Source organism: Grus americana, chromosome Z, assembly GCF_028858705.1.
Source record: "Grus americana isolate bGruAme1 chromosome Z, bGruAme1.mat, whole genome shotgun sequence".
NCBI lineage: Eukaryota > Metazoa > Chordata > Aves > Gruiformes > Gruidae > Grus > Grus americana.
The window spans coordinates 39365271-39383988 of record NC_072891.1 but is presented as its reverse complement, the minus strand read 5'-3'; the positions used below and the strand labels follow the sequence as shown (position 1 = coordinate 39383988).

Sequence of the window (18718 nt, the reverse complement as noted above, 5' to 3'; positions counted from 1 at the left end):
TGCCCAAACACACCGTAACATTGACCCATTTTCTGCTTAGCAGGGAAGTTGCATGATACTGGCGAGTGAGAGAGAACAACAATCTGAAAGGTTCCTGTCTTTTAAGCCCGCTCACATTGGGCATATGGCCTGCTTCTGGTTCTCCAGTATTCAAAAGTTTCAAGTATTGTCCATGCTGCATGTAGCAGCTTTGATCTTGTTTGGGACCTCAAGCGTGCTGATAGACTGCAACCATGTTATACATTGTGTAAACTATTACCACTGAAACATTCTGAGGACTTACTCAGTAGATACTCTCAATGAATGAATCTACAAGGGTGGCCAAAACCACTTTGTAAGCTTGGTTTGTTTCTTTGCCAAGCCCTAGAAAAAGTCTTAGATTGTCTTAACATTTGAAAGACTCCCACACAAGACTTATCCCACAGTCTAATAGGAAAAATAAACCTAAGGCTGAGCCATTCATCTCTTTTTGCCGCTTAACAGGTAAAAGTTGTATGTATGAGTGTGACTGTAACAGAGGTTGGTACCCATGTTGCCTCCAGGCAGGCTCTAAGCAGCAGAGATGTCCTGATGCAGTTATGTTGAATGGGGAAGGAAAGGAACAATTTACATGTCTTTGTATGTGTTTAGATTAAAAAAAAAAAAAAATCTAAGTCATCACCATTTTTCTTTTAGGCAGTTGTGAATAGGGGCACTACTAGGAAATCGATTCAAATAGGAAACTTCAAAGTTATGCTGCATCAAGTTGTTCATTTGATTCAGGTCTTGGTTTTGAGGGAGGGGCAAGGAGAAAAATATAGAATAATCAAATAAAGTATTTATTGTGAATTGAAAAGTTCTCACCAAGATTTTTGTTTTGCCCTTTGTATCCATGTTAAATCCTGGCATCCATAAGTCAAAGGATGATAGGTTAACTGAAAGTGGCTGAACAGGAAAAAAAAAGCTGGTTTGGCTGTTTACAAGAAAAAAAGATAAATCTTTAATGATAGAGTGGCTAGTTGCAACAGTGCTGTTAATGAGATGCTCTGCGACAAAGTACACAGGCACATGATCAGATCTCATGTGCCTCGCTGGATTTAGGCATCCACCTGAATGCTTTACAGATCAAGGAAAGATTTAAGCATATTCCTAAACTTAAGGATGTACTTAAAAGTTTTCTTAATTTTTTCCAGTGTCCCCCAAACCAACATTAATTGGGTGCTAACTAGCCGAAATTTTGTGTTTAAATAAACCTGTTACTACATTGTGATTATTCTTAAGTTGGTTTTGTGGCTTGTTTTCTGTCAAGCCCTAGATCTATACAGGAATTGACCAGGGTGTCTGTAACAAGACTCCGAAATGGATCTTCAGTTGGATCAAGACAAAAGCCTTATTTATTTTATACAGTGCCAAGGTTATAAAAACAAAACTGACTTTCTCCTTGCTTTTCTTAGAAAACTTTTTTCCCTGAAAAATCTTTACCTTTCATACAAATAGCAGAGCAACCACATAAACTTGTATTTTTCTATTTTAAGACAATCCATACCTATGCACAGAGATGCTCATCAATTAAAATCTCTAGATTTTGCTCAAGGAGTAATAAAAAATTATTTTTTAAAAAAATTTTGTCACCCACTGCTACATGTAAAGGTCAAAGAGGAAACAAATTGAAAACATCACCTGATTTTAATGTTTCATGTCAATTCTCTTTTGACATTATTGCTTTGCATATTTAATTGAGTTTAATTCATAGTAATTAATGTTTGTGTGCATATTTAGAGTGGAGTTCAGGATACACTTATATTTAAAGCGACACCGAAACTCCATCTCTAAGTATCTGAAAGCAGTTAAATGGGAGAAAAAAGTTTATTTCTCCAAGATTGTACTTCCTGCTGAGGTTTCTGTGGAGTTCCTGACGCAGAGTTGCTTTAGTCTCACAGAAGCCAGCATCAGGGTCTGAACTCCTTGGGTTGATTCTTTTCACAGATATGACAGATGACTGTATGATCATTTCATTTGACTAACAATCAGTGCAACTGGTAATCTGCAATCAGAAGCTCAGAATTTGTAACTAAGCTGCGGTTGGTTTTCAGTAAGACATACATATATTAGATAAAATATCAGATTTGTAAAAGACTCACATCTATAAAAGCATTGTCTTAATGATTAACTATTAAAAATCTTACACCTTGTTGTTACATGTTTGTCTTGCTCTGTACTCACCTTGTTAGGCCATTCTTTACTAGATTAAAGAAAGTTACTTGCATGCTGCAACCAAGTCATGTCTTCACTCTCTCTTAGATAAAATAAATTCTTTGAGCTTGTTAAGAATTACTGTAAATCGTGTTTCCAGCACTTGGTTCAGAAAACAAGAAGCAAGGTTTCATTGCTCATTTTCCAAGAGTATTTTGAAACATCAATACTAAGCACATGCATATATCATTCCAGGGATAGTATAATTGCTGTTATTAAAAAAGTGTGTTAACCCACTTTTCTTGCTATCCCACTGCTTAACTATCAAAGAATAATACATGGCTTCATAGAGCATCTTCTTGAAGTTGTAGGTGACTGTCTACCTTACATCTTAAATTCTCTTCACCATTACTGTTTCTGAACACTTTCTCTCATTTTATACCTTGCACTCTCAGTCCTATATGCATATGTATGATTTTATATAAAATTATATTACAAACACACTGCTTAAATAGGTTCATCTTCGTAAATGGTCCAGATAACTCCTTCCCACTCCACTAATTTCTGTGTCATCAGATTTGAGTGTGCTATAGTAGAATGTCATTTCAGCTTCTCTGGACTACAGGGAAGTATTGTAGCCTCTTAAGATTTGAGACTTAATGATTGCACATGCTCAGTTATGTTTCCTTAAAAAAAAAATTAGTATATCTGTTCAGCCATCATAATGGCATCAAAGTACAAACTGATATGTCAAATCCTCTGTTAGCTTCCTTATGAGTGGCTATGTTATTAAGTGCTTGTGGATTCATACTATGTCTCTAATGGATCTAAAGATCTCATTACAGTTTAAGTAAATAAAAATGTTTTTCTAAGTAAGAAGTGCCTCATACATTTTCATGGTGGAACATAACAATTGAAAAAAATCAATTAGTTTACTGGAGGTACATTATCTTTCCCTGAGAATTCCCCCTTTTACTTGGAAGTCCCTTTTTAGCTTTGCAGTATATTTTTGGCACACGTTCGTGTTCAAATAGTATTTTCAGTTACACAGCAGAGCCAGTAGGAGAAACAAAACAAGCAAGGAAAAGAAGATTCATTTACAGCTGAGATTTGAAAATGGAGACAGCTGAGAGTCAGAAGGCCAGCTGACAAGAGTCACAGAAGAGATGGATAGAGATGGTAGGAATAACAAGGAAGAATGCAGACCGCAGAGAGGAGGAGCCACAAAGAATATTTTTTAATATTTATAGTACCAGGAAAAGTGATGGATGCAAAGGAATTGTCGATGATCATAAAATTAAGAACTCCTACCTTAAGTTTATATATGACTATATAGTTTTCCCTTCTGAAAATGCTCTGATAATAGCTTTCTTTACTACTTTCTGTGTCTTATCTGTTGATTTCCTGGGGTGTTTTTTAAGATACCTGCAAATGTTGAGGCAGTTGGCATTAATGAGTATCATTTCAAAGCTGAGACTGCCCCATGTATAAAGTCTGTATGAGCCTGACAGTCATGAATGTGATTTTCCTCCAACTCCCAGTTAGACAGATTACATTTTTGAGTCTTTGATGTGCATAAAAGGTGCTTATAATGAGGTTGTATATTCTGTCTATCTATAGGAATACATTCCTCTAGTATCAGTTCAAAATTATGTTCTCAGATCAGTTCCATATATTCAATTACTTTATATGCAACTGGGAGAAGTTCCTTCATAGTACTGCTGCATTCAACACAGTCTAGGTGTCTTTAGTGATAAAGGCAGGGGTTTAGTTTGGCAGCAGCTCCTCAGGTTCCTTAAAGTCCTGTTACTAGAAAGCTCCATAGACATTGATCTGTGTCCAGTTCTCCATAAAAACAGTGTGTGCAAATATATTAGACTTCTCCAGAACCTTTCTGCAATATCTATATTTTCTGATATAGCTTAAATCCTGAAACTCTGCTGAGATTTCCTTTAAGACCCTTTGCAATTTTCACTACATTTTAAACATTCATTGCCTATTTTGCACAGTCTTTCATGCGCAGCTGTGTCATATGTCCCTGGACTAACCTTCTTCAACATTGCAGAAGGAATTTAACATTTAATCAGCTGAGCCAGATTTTCTAAGACACTAACAGCAGTAACCACGTGCTACTCTTCTGCCTTATGCAAAACTTCTGGTTGGTTTTTTTTTGTTGTTGTTATTCTTGAAGAGCCTTTCCTTTTCCTTCCCAGGCCTCCCTAGATTTTCTCAGGGCTAGTTCTCTCATTTCTGCCAGATGATCTCATCTGCAAAATATAACTAGCCACTCCCTCTAGTGGTTTGGCCTTATCTTCCCAGGTTTCTCTTATAATACACAGTGGGCCTTGCATTTATCAACCATAGCACGTTCAAATGGTGAAAAGCCCATTGGTGCCTATGGCACTTACTTCCCTGTAGGCAAACTAAAATAGCAGCCATTCATCTTAGTCTGATCCTGTACTGTTAATGAATTTTCACAGCATGCATTTCAGTGTTAGATTAAACATTTCTGTAAGGCTGTCTAAGGAGGGTAAGGAGTGATTTTTATACTTCTGTCTCAAGAGAATAGTTTCATGAGCTTAAAGTTTGTCCTCTGGCAAGTTACAATCTCCTCTGACATACCAAGCAAGCAAATAGTGGGACCAAGGGTACAATAACCTGATAGTTTTTTATGGTTCTTAGGGAAAAGGCTTCTAGGTATCGAGTAGCATAGATGTTTATTGCTGAAGTAAAGGCACTGTGAAACAGTTCCAGCCTCAGGAACTCCACATGCCTACAAGAAAACAGGGAGAAACTCCTTCTCCATTACTAATAATGGAAAAGCAGTCTGTCATCATATTCTGACCTACATGTGCCCTGCTTTTCCCTACCCACTTTTAGCACTTGACGAAGAGTAGGAACATGTATCTTTTCTTCAGCCTCCTGAAGTCCTGTTGCCTTACATCCTTCCCTCTCATTGTCCCTGTCTCCCTCCCTCTCCCCCCAGGATGTCCCACCATTAACACCAGATGTCACCAGGCTATTGCCTCATGGATCAGAGGGACCTGACCACAACATAAAATAGAGAAAAAAGGACTGGAGTATTGCAACAGTCCTTAAAATTTGGGTATGAGCATTCAGAGCCAACATCTCTTCATCCGTTTCCTCACAAGTCCTCTCATTCCTACAAGTTCATAACATTCTTAGAAAAACAAGTTTCCTGGACAGTCATAAATCACCCCCACCCCCAGCATTTCCATAACAGCATATCCTTCTTAAATCATAGAGTCATAGAATGGTTTGGGTGGGAAGGGACCTTAAAGATCATCTAGTTCCAACCCCCCTGCTATGGGCAGGGACACCCTCTACTAGACCAGGTTGCCCAAAGCCCCATCCAACCTGGCCTTGAACACTTCCAGGGAGGGGGCATCCACAGCTTCTCTGGGCCACCTGGTACAGTGCCTCACCACCCTTGCACCAGTCCTGTAACCATTTGTTGATTCACCAGATTCGACTGGTCCTTTCATACCCCTTCCCTTTGACCAGGAGGATTGATGAAAAAACTGCCTGTGCTCCAGAGTCCCTCACTGCCGCTCCCAGGGCTCCGTAACCCTTCTTGATAGTCCTCAGACTGCTCTTGGCTGCATCACTGGTGCCCATGTGAAACAAGAGCAGCAGATAACAGTCAGAGGACTGTACGAGGCTTGGTAGTCTCTCGGTGACACCCCCGATCCGAGCCTCCGTAAGCAGCACACGTCTCTGGAGAGTGCGTGAGGTCGGCACATGGTGCCTCTGTGCCTCTCGGAAGAGAGTCACCTACTGCTCTCACCCATCGCCTTTTCTTAATTGCACTGGCTGTTATATGGAGAGCAGACCGGGCTGCCTCACTCAGCTCCAGGGTCTCTCCTGATGTGACATTACTTTTCTCTTTTCCCAGTAAAATGAGAAGAGAGGGGAATGGGAGGGAAATGGGTTTGTATAAGCCCTGGGCCCCTCCCAATCTCATCGGTCTCTGAGAAGGTTAATGATTAATTGAAGCCATCTGCTCAGGGCCTTGTCTCCATGTGGTTAGTTCAATTCTGTCACATATGTTCACACAAAGTCTAAATAAAATACCTTCGTCTCCCATGCTTCTTAAGTTGAGATAGAAGTAGTGGTCTTTGACTTGAAATCGGCTTAAAAAGTAAATTGTGAAGAGTCTGTCTTTAGTAGTGTAGAAAGAATCCTTAGAAACTTATACACACTATTTTACAGCAAGACTTACCATCTGTCTGTTTAATTGTCTTAGAAATAACAAAAAACATCAAGTCTAGCTTGAGAGAGAGGGAGAAACATGGTCTTACTAGATAACTGCAACTCCATGAACTGATAAATTAAAAAAAAGAGGCATCTTGGGTCTTTCCCTAAAAGTACCGTGTTTTTCTTTCTTTTTTGGGACTTAGAGGAGGTCAAATAAAAATATGAGGTAAAGGCCACAGAAAATGGTTGAATGAAAAGAATTGTCTCTCTGAGGAATTATTCATCCTCCATGAATACTGGACCCCCAGGGTTGATCGAGCACAGCCGAGGCCAGGGAGCAGCTGTTTTTCTCACATATTCTCTCTAATTAAAAAAAGAATTGCCATACTTTTTTTTCCTAGACAGGACTTCAGGCAGGTAAAAGTGCATTAACTTTTCATCTACTTGCTGGCCTTTTCTTACTAAGTAGGCTGTTTATATAGTAGAGGTAGTATTAGTAGTAGCAACAGCAGCAGTAGTAACAATCATCATGCAGTCATCTTAAGAGAATACAGCCACATATAGAGATATATTTCCATGCATGGTTCTTTCCTTCCTGCGTTTCTTAGCAGTAGCCACAGACTGTGGAAATTATTTCCTTTCTCCCCTCTCTGTCCTTTACTGACTCTCCAAGATGTTCTGCATCAGGTTCTTATATTTCTCTCAACACTTCCCAAGGAGAAATCTGTCCATACATTAACAAACACCTCTCAACATGTGAGCACTGATTTAAGGTATACAAAATGCAGCAGGTCTGTAATATGCCATTCATATGGATGATTTTTGCATCCAGGGTAAAATGGACACATTCTGGCTGCCTTCATCCACAATTTCTTCTTTTTCTCCTTCTTCTCGTTCTTCTCCTTCTTCTCCTTCTTCTTCTCTTTCTTCTTCCTCTTTCTTCTTCTTCTTCTTCTACTTTCTTCTTCTCCTTTCTTCCTCTCCTTTCTTCTTCCTCCTCTTCCTCTTCTTTCATTTATTTCTGTACATATAGGTATGTTTGCTCTTTGGAATGATGTGGTGGACCTTTTGCAGCTTTTGTGAATGCCACTGTTCAGATTTGCCTCTTAGTGGAGGTGGCAGAACTGCACAATGACCGTTTTTAGCCACATTTGTCTCTCTGACTTAAAGGAGTCTCTCATGTTGCCACGACATGGGAAGGAAACAGGACTAGAGGCAGACATCCTAATGGAACCACAGGTCATGCCCCATGTAGAAGGAAGAGGTGATATTAGAAGCAGATTATTTCTGTGCCTCTGCAGGTTACAGAACTTGCAGCTGGGAAAGAAACTTTGCTGTCTGGAGACCTAGAAGGGGAGGAGTTTCCCAGTCCTAAAAAGGCTGAGCTGCCACCAGCCTGTGGAACATGGACAAACAGGGCTTCCCTGAATTAACTCATGTTTAAGCCAGCACACAGGTTATACAAAAACAACCAGTGATGACTTTAAAAAAGTGCCAGTGATGGAGAAGTGATAGAATTGTCTTGAATACAAATTTAACACATTAGGAATTATTCTATTTTTTGAAAGACTAGCAATGTAATCACAGCCAAAGAATAAGATTTATGAGCTTCTTATTTTTCACTGCAAAAACATATATATAGTCTTGTAAATTATTCTTGTCTCACTATAGCCATCAGATACTCCTGTGAATACAAGAAGCCCTTTTATATTGATTTCCTGTTCTCCTTCATTGCTTAAACAGGCATAAAATAATGTATGTCTGTGATTGTTCTTATTGGCCTCTAAGTGTATTTTTGTTTGTTAACTTAAAGAATCAATAAAGCTTAAAAACCAAATTCATCTCTGAAGTAAATTAACTAAACCCTCTGAAGTTGCACAAGCAATAAATTTGTGTTAAATATTTAATTTGGTACACTCTTGAAATATTTCTCTTGATACAGACACAGATAACAACAAGTAGCAATTTAGTAAAGCATGACTCCAGAAGTCGGATAGTATTTAATGCAAAAAAATCTTGTACTTGAGATGAATCAGACTTTATATTAGCTGCCTGCTCCTGCTAAAGCTTAAAAATACTGTGTACAGCGATAATCAGAAATTATTTAAAGATGAAACTCAGAAGAGAATAATTTCCTTTGCAGTTGGCAATTGCTGTGTGTCATGCACTAAATATTAGGTTATGTCTGAGAAAAATAAAAAAAAATCTGCAAATACAGCTTCTTCTAAAAATCATTCTTTTACCTTCTGTTATTGTGATGAAAGAATAAAAAAATGTGAGAAATACTTTTTAAAAGAAACATTATTTTAATAGTCTTCTTATAAAAAGTAGCTTTCAAGTGCTTACTCCAGAGAAGCCAAAACCCAATTTCAGTAGATCACATTAGCTTTAGAGGTTATGATGCTCTTCAAAGCCTGTTGTCATGATTTCTATTACATTACACAAGCCATTTTAATAAGGAGCCTACCTTTCCAACTCTCCTGATTACCTCGCTGCTTACTTCTTTCATTCCACTTTAAAATTGGATCACATCAAGAGCATAAAGAAGAGAGATTATTTCTCTTTTTTGCAGGAAAAGAGAGAACAATAGGCAAATTTTAACTTAGAACACTGCACGAAACTGTACCTCAGAAAGCTGAATGTAGCATCAGGATGTCTCCTCTACTAAAGTTAAAAGCTGATAACCTTTGCTGCCTGTGCATTTGCCTGGACCAGCTAAGAATGCCAAATTCCCCACATTACATTCCCTTCACAGAACAGGTAGATGGTCTCTTTTTTCTGATACTCCACAAAATGCCAGGATCCATTCCTCGGCGCTGCATATCCCCCTTCTTCCTGCCCGTGTTGATCAAGGTCAATGCATAGGCCTTTGACTGTTCTGCTTCCTCTATGTGCAGTCTTGTGCAACTTCTCCTGTCCTCTTCACCTGACAAAACCCCCTGATGCAGAGAAAGTGACTGTAGTCTGCTTGCCAAAGACTGTGTAATTACTACTCTAATGAAACCAGAAAGACTGTTGTCTTCTTCTTTCCCTTTTCCTTTTCCTCTTCCTCTTCCTCCTTGACCTCTTTCTTCTTCTTCTTTCTTAATCTTTTTTCTTCTACAAATCATAGAATCATCGAATAGTTTGGATTGGAAGGGACCTTTAAAGGTCATCTAGTCCAACCCCCCTGCAATGAGCAGGGACATCTTCAAATAGATAGGAGCCCAGTCCAACCTGGCCTTGAACACTGCCAGGGATGGGGCATCCACAACGTCTCTGGGCAACCTGTTCCAGTGTTTCACCACCCTCACAGGGAAGAATTTCTTCCTTATATCTAGTCTAAATCTACCCTCTTTTAGTTTAAAACCATTACCCCTTGTCCTATCACAACAGGCCCTGCTAAAGTGTTTGTCCCCATGTCTCTTATAAACCCCCTTTAAGTACTGAAAGGCTGCATTAAGGTATCCCTGTAGGCTTCTCTTCCTCTTCCTCTTCCCAATACTAGAAGAATCTATCTTTTCTAATCTCTCACTGGCAACTAGCATTTCAGATCTTTCCTGGGGCCAGAAGTATATGTAATGGTCCACTAAATGAGATCCAAGACCTGCCAGCTCACAACTGGTCTTTAAAATTGTGCATTCTGATTATCATCTTGTGTTTCTCTATATCCCCCTGGATATTGATCTTGTCAAAGAACTCCTTGTAACTCAAAACCTACAGGAAACCAATGCAAGGTATCTCATGAAGATTTACAGAGGGCACAAGATGCCATTTCTGAGACACTGCATGTCATAGGATTAGAAACTTATGTTTCTACTCTGTTTTTATAGACTAACAGGCATTGCAAAAGACAGAACAGAATTTTATAGACTTTGTTCTTTTAATTTGATTTTAATCTCTGGAATTCCAGAAGATGTTGACCATTGATATGATTCTTGATTTCTCAGTTTAACTGTTCTATTTTGTTACTGATCTCTAACTGGATACACCAAGCCTCTGACCAAAAAAATTAGTGCGGCATACAAGAAGCATTAAGATAATGATAATGACCATAAGCTAGTTTTTAGAAAGAATTTCACAAAATAGCTAAGAGAATCCAGGCACTTGTCTGATACTGAAAGCATCATGCAAACATCAAAACAGAAAACCTTTCTAATGTTATGTCTGCTTGTTAATTCCACAAAGGCAGGCTTCCAAATTGTCCAAAGATGTCTAAGTGATTCTTTTGGGTTTTTTATGCTCATAAGCATTGAATTTCAAGTATGAGAAAAGTTCAATATCTGAGATTTTTCTTGTTGTAGCCCTCTTCCTTCCTATGTGTACTTCCATAGTCTCTCAACCTTGCAGATGGTTTCTATTAAATACTAATGGTGCTATCATTAACATTTTTCAATTAAACAGTCCAAAGAAAATCATCAACCTCTGAATGCATTTTAACAATCTCAATAAAATTACTCTATGTTACTGAGCTAAAGGTTGTTTATTCCTTTTGACAGTATCCTCCAGGCAATAGATGAAAACAATATATGCTGAAACAGTCCTGGCTTACTGCAGTTGTCTAGTCATGGTACCTCTGCAGGAAATTTCTGAATTACTTTATCTGCCTGGAGAAGGGGGAAATTCTGTAGACTAACCTATTTTATACTATTTCCTTTAAATTAAAAAAACAACAGTTCAAAGATTAACAGATCTAATAAAAACTTGCAAGCACACAGCTTTTGTACGTTATCATGACAAAGTGTTTTTATTCTAAAAAGAGGTAACAGGAAAAATAGATTGAAAATTAGTTATAGAATTCAGCGCTTGCCCATTGATATGAAATTCGGTCACTCTAAATCACATAATTTTTATTATCACAACAAATATTTTATTATTTTTTATTTGGGTAATGCTGTAAATTGAAGCAGTGCTTCCAAATTTGTTAAGAAACAGCCCTGTTCTAAGAAGCTGTCAATGGGTAGGTGGTAAAGAAGCAGCACATGGTTAAAGAAAAATTACAGAATGGAACCCAGTAGCGGAAGATTCCATACAAGAAATGTTTTTAAAGGAAAGAGGAATTTAATGGGACAGGAAAGAGTGCAAGTGAAACCAAGTAATAGATGGCATCTTAGATGCTGTTCAATGTGGAACAGCATACCTGTACCATATTATATAGTATTTGAAGAGTAATTGTGCTCCAAGATTTAAAGTGTTCCTGATAAAAGCCAAATCTGATTACTTTGAGAGAAAAGTGCACGATCTGATTAATCTGGAGAAAATCAGACACTAATCCAGGGGAAGGTGTAGTTTGTGGTTAAAATACAGGAATCTGAGATCGGATGTTGAACCACACAAAACTGGAATTTAAGTGCTAAAACACAGTGTTGGAAGAGAAGAACAAGGCTAGGAGCAGGGAGAGAAGAGCATAGATAAAAAAAGAATTGAGAGAAGGAGGAAGAGTAAGGAATAGAGGTGAAAAGAAAACAAAGATGCTGTTTTTAATAGCAGTTGAGAATAAGTTATATATTGTAACCATAAGAACTGAACCCTTCATCTGCTGCTGAACTACTCCCACTTGGATGCTTCTCTGCTGCCTTTGCAGTTTGTATCCATATGTTACATATGCTGTGATCCAAAGTTATGGGCACGCAGTTATGCCGGCTTTACCCCTGGAATTTCTTTTATGCAGAAATATTTTGTTTAGACTAGCTTTCTGCCCAGTCTTGGAGCAGAGCAAGAAAATTTGAATATCACTTTGATCTGGCACGTCTCTTGAGAGAATCATCAGAGCATGCGGTAAAGCAAGAGAAGTCTCTTGTCTTGTGTTTGTCTACATGCATATAGCAAAGCAGCTGATGAATTAGCCCCCTTCAGCCACCACCACAAAAGCAGAAGTTCAGCTAAGGTAAGTGAGGGCAACTGACTGTGCCAACATCATTAAGGGAAAAAGCAGTGATCTTCTGGTGGAGAGCCAAAGAGCATACAAGGGAATGGGGATTAAAAACCCATATGCTTGCTCAGACTGAGTGGTTTGACTGGCATGGAAGCAAAACAACAAGCTCTTCCCCTAGGAAGAGAGGACAAGACAGTCAGCAGAGCAGCCAAAGGGTCATTTGGCATTTCAGAGAAGAGGATGAAGGGGCAGTGTAATGGCCCAGTAAATTTGACTGGAGGTCAGAGCCAGGAATCCTGATTGCCAGTTTTAGCTTTCTTTTGGATTTACACTATGGCTGGAGGCTGGTGCTGCCACCTCTTTGTCTCCTTGTCTTCACATCAGCAAAATGTGAATGATGATACTAATAGCTTTTGCAGGTATTTTCTGATGCTTAATTCAGTAACACTTTTGAAAAATGCAAAGGCACTTGGAAACATTGCATACTTTTAACCTGTTTGTTTGTACATTAGAAAGCCTCGTGTGTACAACCATTACATTCAGTGTACAGATGGCAAGTTTAGACTGTAATTAATTTCATAAAGCCAGCAGTGTGAGCATTTCCAAGCAATACACAGAACAAAAGCATTAAGCCTGCCCTATATATTCCTTGGAACTGGTCCCTGAAGTCCTTCAAGCTCCTTTGTGTGCAGATGGATAGACAGAGACAGATATTTGCAGACACAGGGGAAGGACTATGAGAGAGACTTTATACTATCTACATATATATAGTGCCTAATAATATAATCTTGCTTTAGTAACAGCAAATGACCAGTCTTAAATTCTCTGGTTTGTGTATGACAGTACAGGGCAGTAAACTGGAAAAAAATGAAGAAGAAAATTACAATTTAATGGTAATCTGATGTCGGTTTGCACCCAGTACGGCTAACATTTCTTCAGTGTGCTTACATTCAGGAGGAGAGGGATGGGCTAAGTCAAGATGGAGTGCATCCCTCTGAATGTATTTATACTCCTTACAAAGTGTAGAATGCCAAAACATGAGGCTGAAGTTGGGGCACGAGGCAGTGGGGCAGGGAGTGAGAAAGAGCATGCTCGTGTGGCCACTGTTGCTATGATACACATTTCTTTTTTAATTTCTTTTTCCTTCCGGCCTTTGCTTTTCACCTTCCCTGCACCCCGTTTTTTAAAAATTTTTTTGCCTGTTGCTCTGTCTGAGCCTAGAGGAGCTGGAGGAAAGCAGTGCCGATGAGGGGCTCGTTGAACTCACTTCACAGGGGAGGGCTCCGAGTGCGGATTAAAGAGTTGCTAATGGGGCATATGAATACCTGGGGGTCATGTCTCATTGTCAAGGGAAGCCAAATTTCTTCACATGAGCTGGGTGCGTTCACGTCAAGGAAGAGGCTTTCAGTTTTAATGTACCCAAAACTTACTTTCTCCACCACACTGGACTTCATTGCTCTGAAAGCTGTACCCCAGGCTGTTCTCAATCTAGCTATCTACAGCTCATCAGATACCCTAAGCTGCAAGTTTTTCAGTGTGTTGTTTTGGTTACAGGTTCTTAACTGCTGCTCATCTCCTGCTGATATTGCACAAAAACTGCCAAAAGCCTTCTTTTGTAGATAGAAATGAATCTGGATTAGTTTCCAGACATTCTGTTAAGAAATTGCACAGCACATAAGCTCCAAAAAGCAAGTTTTGTTTCCATGACCATTTCTGTACAGGCATTTCTCTACTTTTATCCACATATGTTTTGTTTTTCTGAAAAAAAAAATTCAAATAATTCAAATGTACAATTCCAATGAACATGCTTAACAGCCAGAAATAGTTGCTTTGTTTTACACATGGCTTCTAGTGGTTCAGTATGGCTGGATGCTTCCCTTTTCTGTTGCTTAGCATGAAGAGTAATTGGAAAGAGAAATAAGCAGGGCTAGCAATTTCATTTAATTTGGCATTTCTTTAAAAGTTATTTTCTGTCTAAATGAAGGTGTCGATCTTGTATAGTTGCTATTCAAATCAATATGCTCATGTGCTGATATAAATGATAATGTAAGTAGGATAACATCTCAGCCCCACACTGCTCACTAATCTGCAACATTCAACATCTTTATCTCCTCTTCTCTCCCCAGCACTGCAGTGATAACACCCACCATTGCCAATCAGATATGAATATAGTAGGTGCTTGGAAGAGAGGTTACACTGGAAAGAACGTTGTGGTCACCATCCTGGATGATGGCATCGAAAGAAACCATCCAGACTTGATGCAGAATTATGTGAGTGTCCACAGGAGTCCAGATTTGCTGTTTTATTATTACCCCAAATAAATTTGCTGTTCCTGGAAAGATGGAGGGAGGGAGGGAGGAGGGAAGGAGGAAGAGTCGTACAAAGGTTTCCTCAGATGTTAACACCAATGGAACACAGGAAGACAGCTTTTGGTAACCTGTATTGTTTTAGTTAAGACTATTTTCAGTCTGAATTTATTTAATATCTGGATGCCTTTTGTAGCTGAGTCCTGAATTTCTGAAGCACTGGAACCAATCATCGGATGCTTTTTCTCTTTTCTGTAATTATTTTACTTAACATCATCACACTCTTCAGAAATGGAATACACTGCTTTTCAGTTAATGCATGCAGCTGAAGTAAATTTTTGGCCAGTACATTTAGCTAGCAAGACAGTAATTTGAGGTATATACTTCCGTGTATTTATTTTTAAAGCTATTTATTTTACTGCTCAAAATAATACTAAAGGTAAAGGACATGACTTGTTATGATTCACTCAGTTAAAAACAGGTGTAGAATATTTTGGGGTCTTTCTAGTAAATCTCTCTGAACTCCAGTGAGTCCCTTGACAATTTGTAATAGAGCTGTGTCCTTCATTTTCTGTGTCCTATGTCTCATGTTGCCTCAGGAGGTTTCTGTTTGCTTGTGGTTCATCACATTTAAATGATTGGTTTAATATACCGTGGAGGGTTGTATAACGTGAGGAGAAGCTTCTTAACTAGTGGGTGACTTCTTGTGTCAGTGTCAAATTTTGAAGCTGTTCAGAGCATCAGGGCCACACTTTGCTGGAGTGATTAGTCCTGTGCTGCAGGAGCAGGCATTGCCTGAAGGCACATGGCCTTGAGGACCTTATCATTTCTCTGAAATAAAGTGTGTGAGACGTACATTCACACGAGGTAAGAAAACAAACAGATATATTTGGATAGAGCCGGACTGGTGAAGATGACCAGCACAAGGCATGCATATACCTTCAGTCCCATTGCAGACGTAGCTCTTGTAAAAGAGCCCTGAACACAGGCTTTTTGCCAGCAAGCATATAATCTTGACAGAGCATTGAAGAGATGAAGGTGACAAGAGCATCTTTAACAACCCATCAAAAGCTACAATCATGTCCACAGTTTAAAGCCATTTATTTTAAGTTAGCCAAACTTACATCCGTATCCTTCCCCATGCTCAGCTTTGAAATACATGAGGAGGACTGCACAAACACAAGTGACAGGCAATTGCCCTATTTGTCAATGTATGCTTATCCTAATGCATGCCACATCTTTCAGTTTAATCTCTTAAATTATTTAAACAAACCAAATATAATTTTACTTCCTCAATGAATGACACGGATTGTATCATGTGTCACCTCATCCCAGTACTGTCCTTCCACTGAATTTAAAGCAGCTATTTATTCCGTTACCGCCTCCTCTCTCCTTTTCCTCACACCAACAAGGAGTTCCCCCAAAGCAGTACACATTGCTTGTTTGATGACAAATGCCTTCTATATGTCAGATTATTGCTGGTGTGGCTGCAAACAGGAATATTTGAGGTGGATGTGGTAACTGGTTTTGAACAAAGAAGAGATTAAAAAGAGCTGCTTGCCATGTCAACACCCCACATACTACCGCATCGATTAATGGGAGCCATATAAACCAACAGCTATTTGCTCTATAAACTATTTTCAGCTGTAAGAATCCTGGTAAATGTAAAATATGGAACAAAAATACGGAGATATCTTGCAAATATGTCAAACAGTTACACTCCTAGGGAAATGGAAATGCAGTTTATGCTGCATTTCAAGCTGTATTTTTGTAACAATATTCTTAATAAAATTATATTAATCATATTCCTGGAAACTATGACTGAAATTTCAGTCATCATTGTGCAGATTATTTCTTGAATCTTGAAACATTTAGCAAAAGCCCAATTTTGAGAATGAACTGTCTTTACTTTTAAAAGTTTCTTAGAAGAAATAGAGTCTTCTGGTTAAATGAAACACCACTTTCTGTTTCGTCTCTCACACCGGAACTGTGCTTTTTCAGAGCATTTGTTGTCCTCCTCCCTTTTCAAAACTTAAAATAAAATACGTAAATCCGATAATTATTAACTATATAATCCTTTCCTAAAGCATACAATCATCATAAAACCACAGGAATGTTAGTTAACCTAATTACTCTCTTGTAGGAACTTGCTGAAGAATGTATAGGCCACATGAGTCAATGGCTAATTAATGAGAAACTGGTTTTCTTTCTCCTGTTGGCTACAGGATTCGCAGGCCAGTTTTGATGTCAATGGAAATGATTTTGACCCTATGCCTCGATATGATGCCAGCAACGAGAACAAGTAAGGCATTATGACATTCGTGACATTTTCAATCTAGTTCATCCTGTAGAAAGTACCAGTTCTTCTATGAAAGTCTAGGAAACTCGAGTCCTCATAAAGCAGCATGATTTGCATTTAAGTCTTTGTGAAATACCTATTTATGTCTCTTCCATGCACACTGCATGACACTTACTCTTTGAAAGCACTTGGAGCCATCGAAAAACACATAAAAATTAGTTTGAGAGTTCTGGGCATGTGAAATGAACCATTTTTAATCCCTTTGGGAATCAGAGTATAAGGGGTGACTCTTACTTTTCTCAGATATCATCTCATTAAGTTATTAGAGGTTATTATGTGGGACAACTGTCTTGGCTTCTGACTCTCTTGAACCTTATAGACTTTGTATATTGAAGAAATAGACAAGTTAACGGAGAATTTTTTTTTCCTCTAATAATGTCTTTTAAAGTGATGGAGATTTTACATGTGGAGGTTTGCTAGAAACCTTATAAACCCAGAAGTGGCAATTCTGCTGGATTATAATATCTGCATTACAGGACTGGTTGGATATATCTCCATGAATGATGATTTGCCCTTCAGAGCTCAGCTTCCTGATGTTTGTCATTCCAACTCTGCTTTTTGGGTGTGCTGTGGTGAAGGCTGGGGGAGACACTGGGAGGGACATATCACGTCAGGAAGCAGGGCACCTTTCTGCCCGAATGGGTATGCGAGGGCAGGTATTTTTTGGTAACAATTTTTTAGCTAGGTGCTCGACAGCAAGAAATACCTTTCTGAAGAATTGCATGAATTAGAGGAAGGAGAATCCTAATAGTTGTCAACACGCTGACTGTGCATTTTGTTTTCTTGAGGTTTGGTGTTTGGTGTTTTGTTTTTGTTTGTTTTTTTTTTTATTGTGGAAAGCATTTAGTATTGTTTGCCTGCAGAAGAGGGACTACAGGAGGTGAAACTTCATCCCTTACACAACTGAAATGCTTTTGCATTTGTGTTGTCTCTTCCCTACAATCCCACAAACTTTCTCCAGAAGAATGCAGCTGGTGCGAGCTAGGAGTGAGCAGCAAAACTTAACATTAGTTTGACTGGAGAAACCAACTGGAGCAACATTGGATCATGTTTTGATGGGAGAACCCTCTCCTGGTCAACACCTTCTTCATAACAGCAGGGAAGCCTGCATGGACAGGCTGAAGAACAGGCCCTTGTTAATGCATCGCTGCCTGTTATATATAGATCCGCTCGTCTTACAGTGAATCTCAAGGAGCTGTCATAGCTACTTTCAGCCACAGGGTGAAATAACTGAAAACTGAGGTGAATTCTGCCAAATACTTCTTTGGTCAGTCAGTCTGATCCTGCTTGGTAGGCTGAGATGAGAACTATGTAAGGATTTAGCTCTTAGAAGCTCTATAAATAAATGTACATACACACACACATATCTTAGTTGTGATGACTAGAGGTACTGTTTAACATAGAAACATATTATGTTAGTATTAATTTGAATAATAATAACGGTTTACTTATTTGGGACTGCAATTTTGGCATAAGTTCTCATTCAATTTTGATGCTGTTTACATGCTGCCAAATATTTTTGTCTAGAAACAAGTACGTGCAAGAGCTGTTTCTTTCCCTTTTGCCCATTAAGCGTATCTTTCTCATCCTATTTTCATACAGCTCAGTTTACTGAATCGTATCTTCCTCTTCTTCACTAGAAATGTCCTAAAGCAAGAGTACCATGAGAGAATAAAAAAAGAAATTCAGTAAACCCCTTTTTTTTAAAAAAATGTGTAAACATTCTGCATGTGCAGGCTAGTTTAAGTTTAAGCAAAAAGAAAACACTGACGTGGAACAAATGGTAGATAGAGCCGGTTGCTGCATTGC

The 18718-nt window shown here is 38.7% G+C and overlaps 1 protein-coding gene across 4 annotated transcripts in view; it reads left to right on the top strand.

Moving 5' to 3' along the window:
* PCSK5 (proprotein convertase subtilisin/kexin type 5) overlaps positions 1-18718 on the top strand; it is a 255951-nt gene that overhangs the window by 61372 nt on the left and 175861 nt on the right. For all 4 annotated transcript variants that reach the window (XM_054810046.1, XM_054810045.1, XM_054810047.1 and 1 more), the window contains exons 4-5: positions 14371-14514; positions 16776-16852. In XM_054810046.1, the coding sequence (XP_054666021.1) occupies positions 14371-14514; positions 16776-16852 (221 nt within the window). The remainder of the gene's footprint in view (positions 1-14370; positions 14515-16775; positions 16853-18718) is intronic.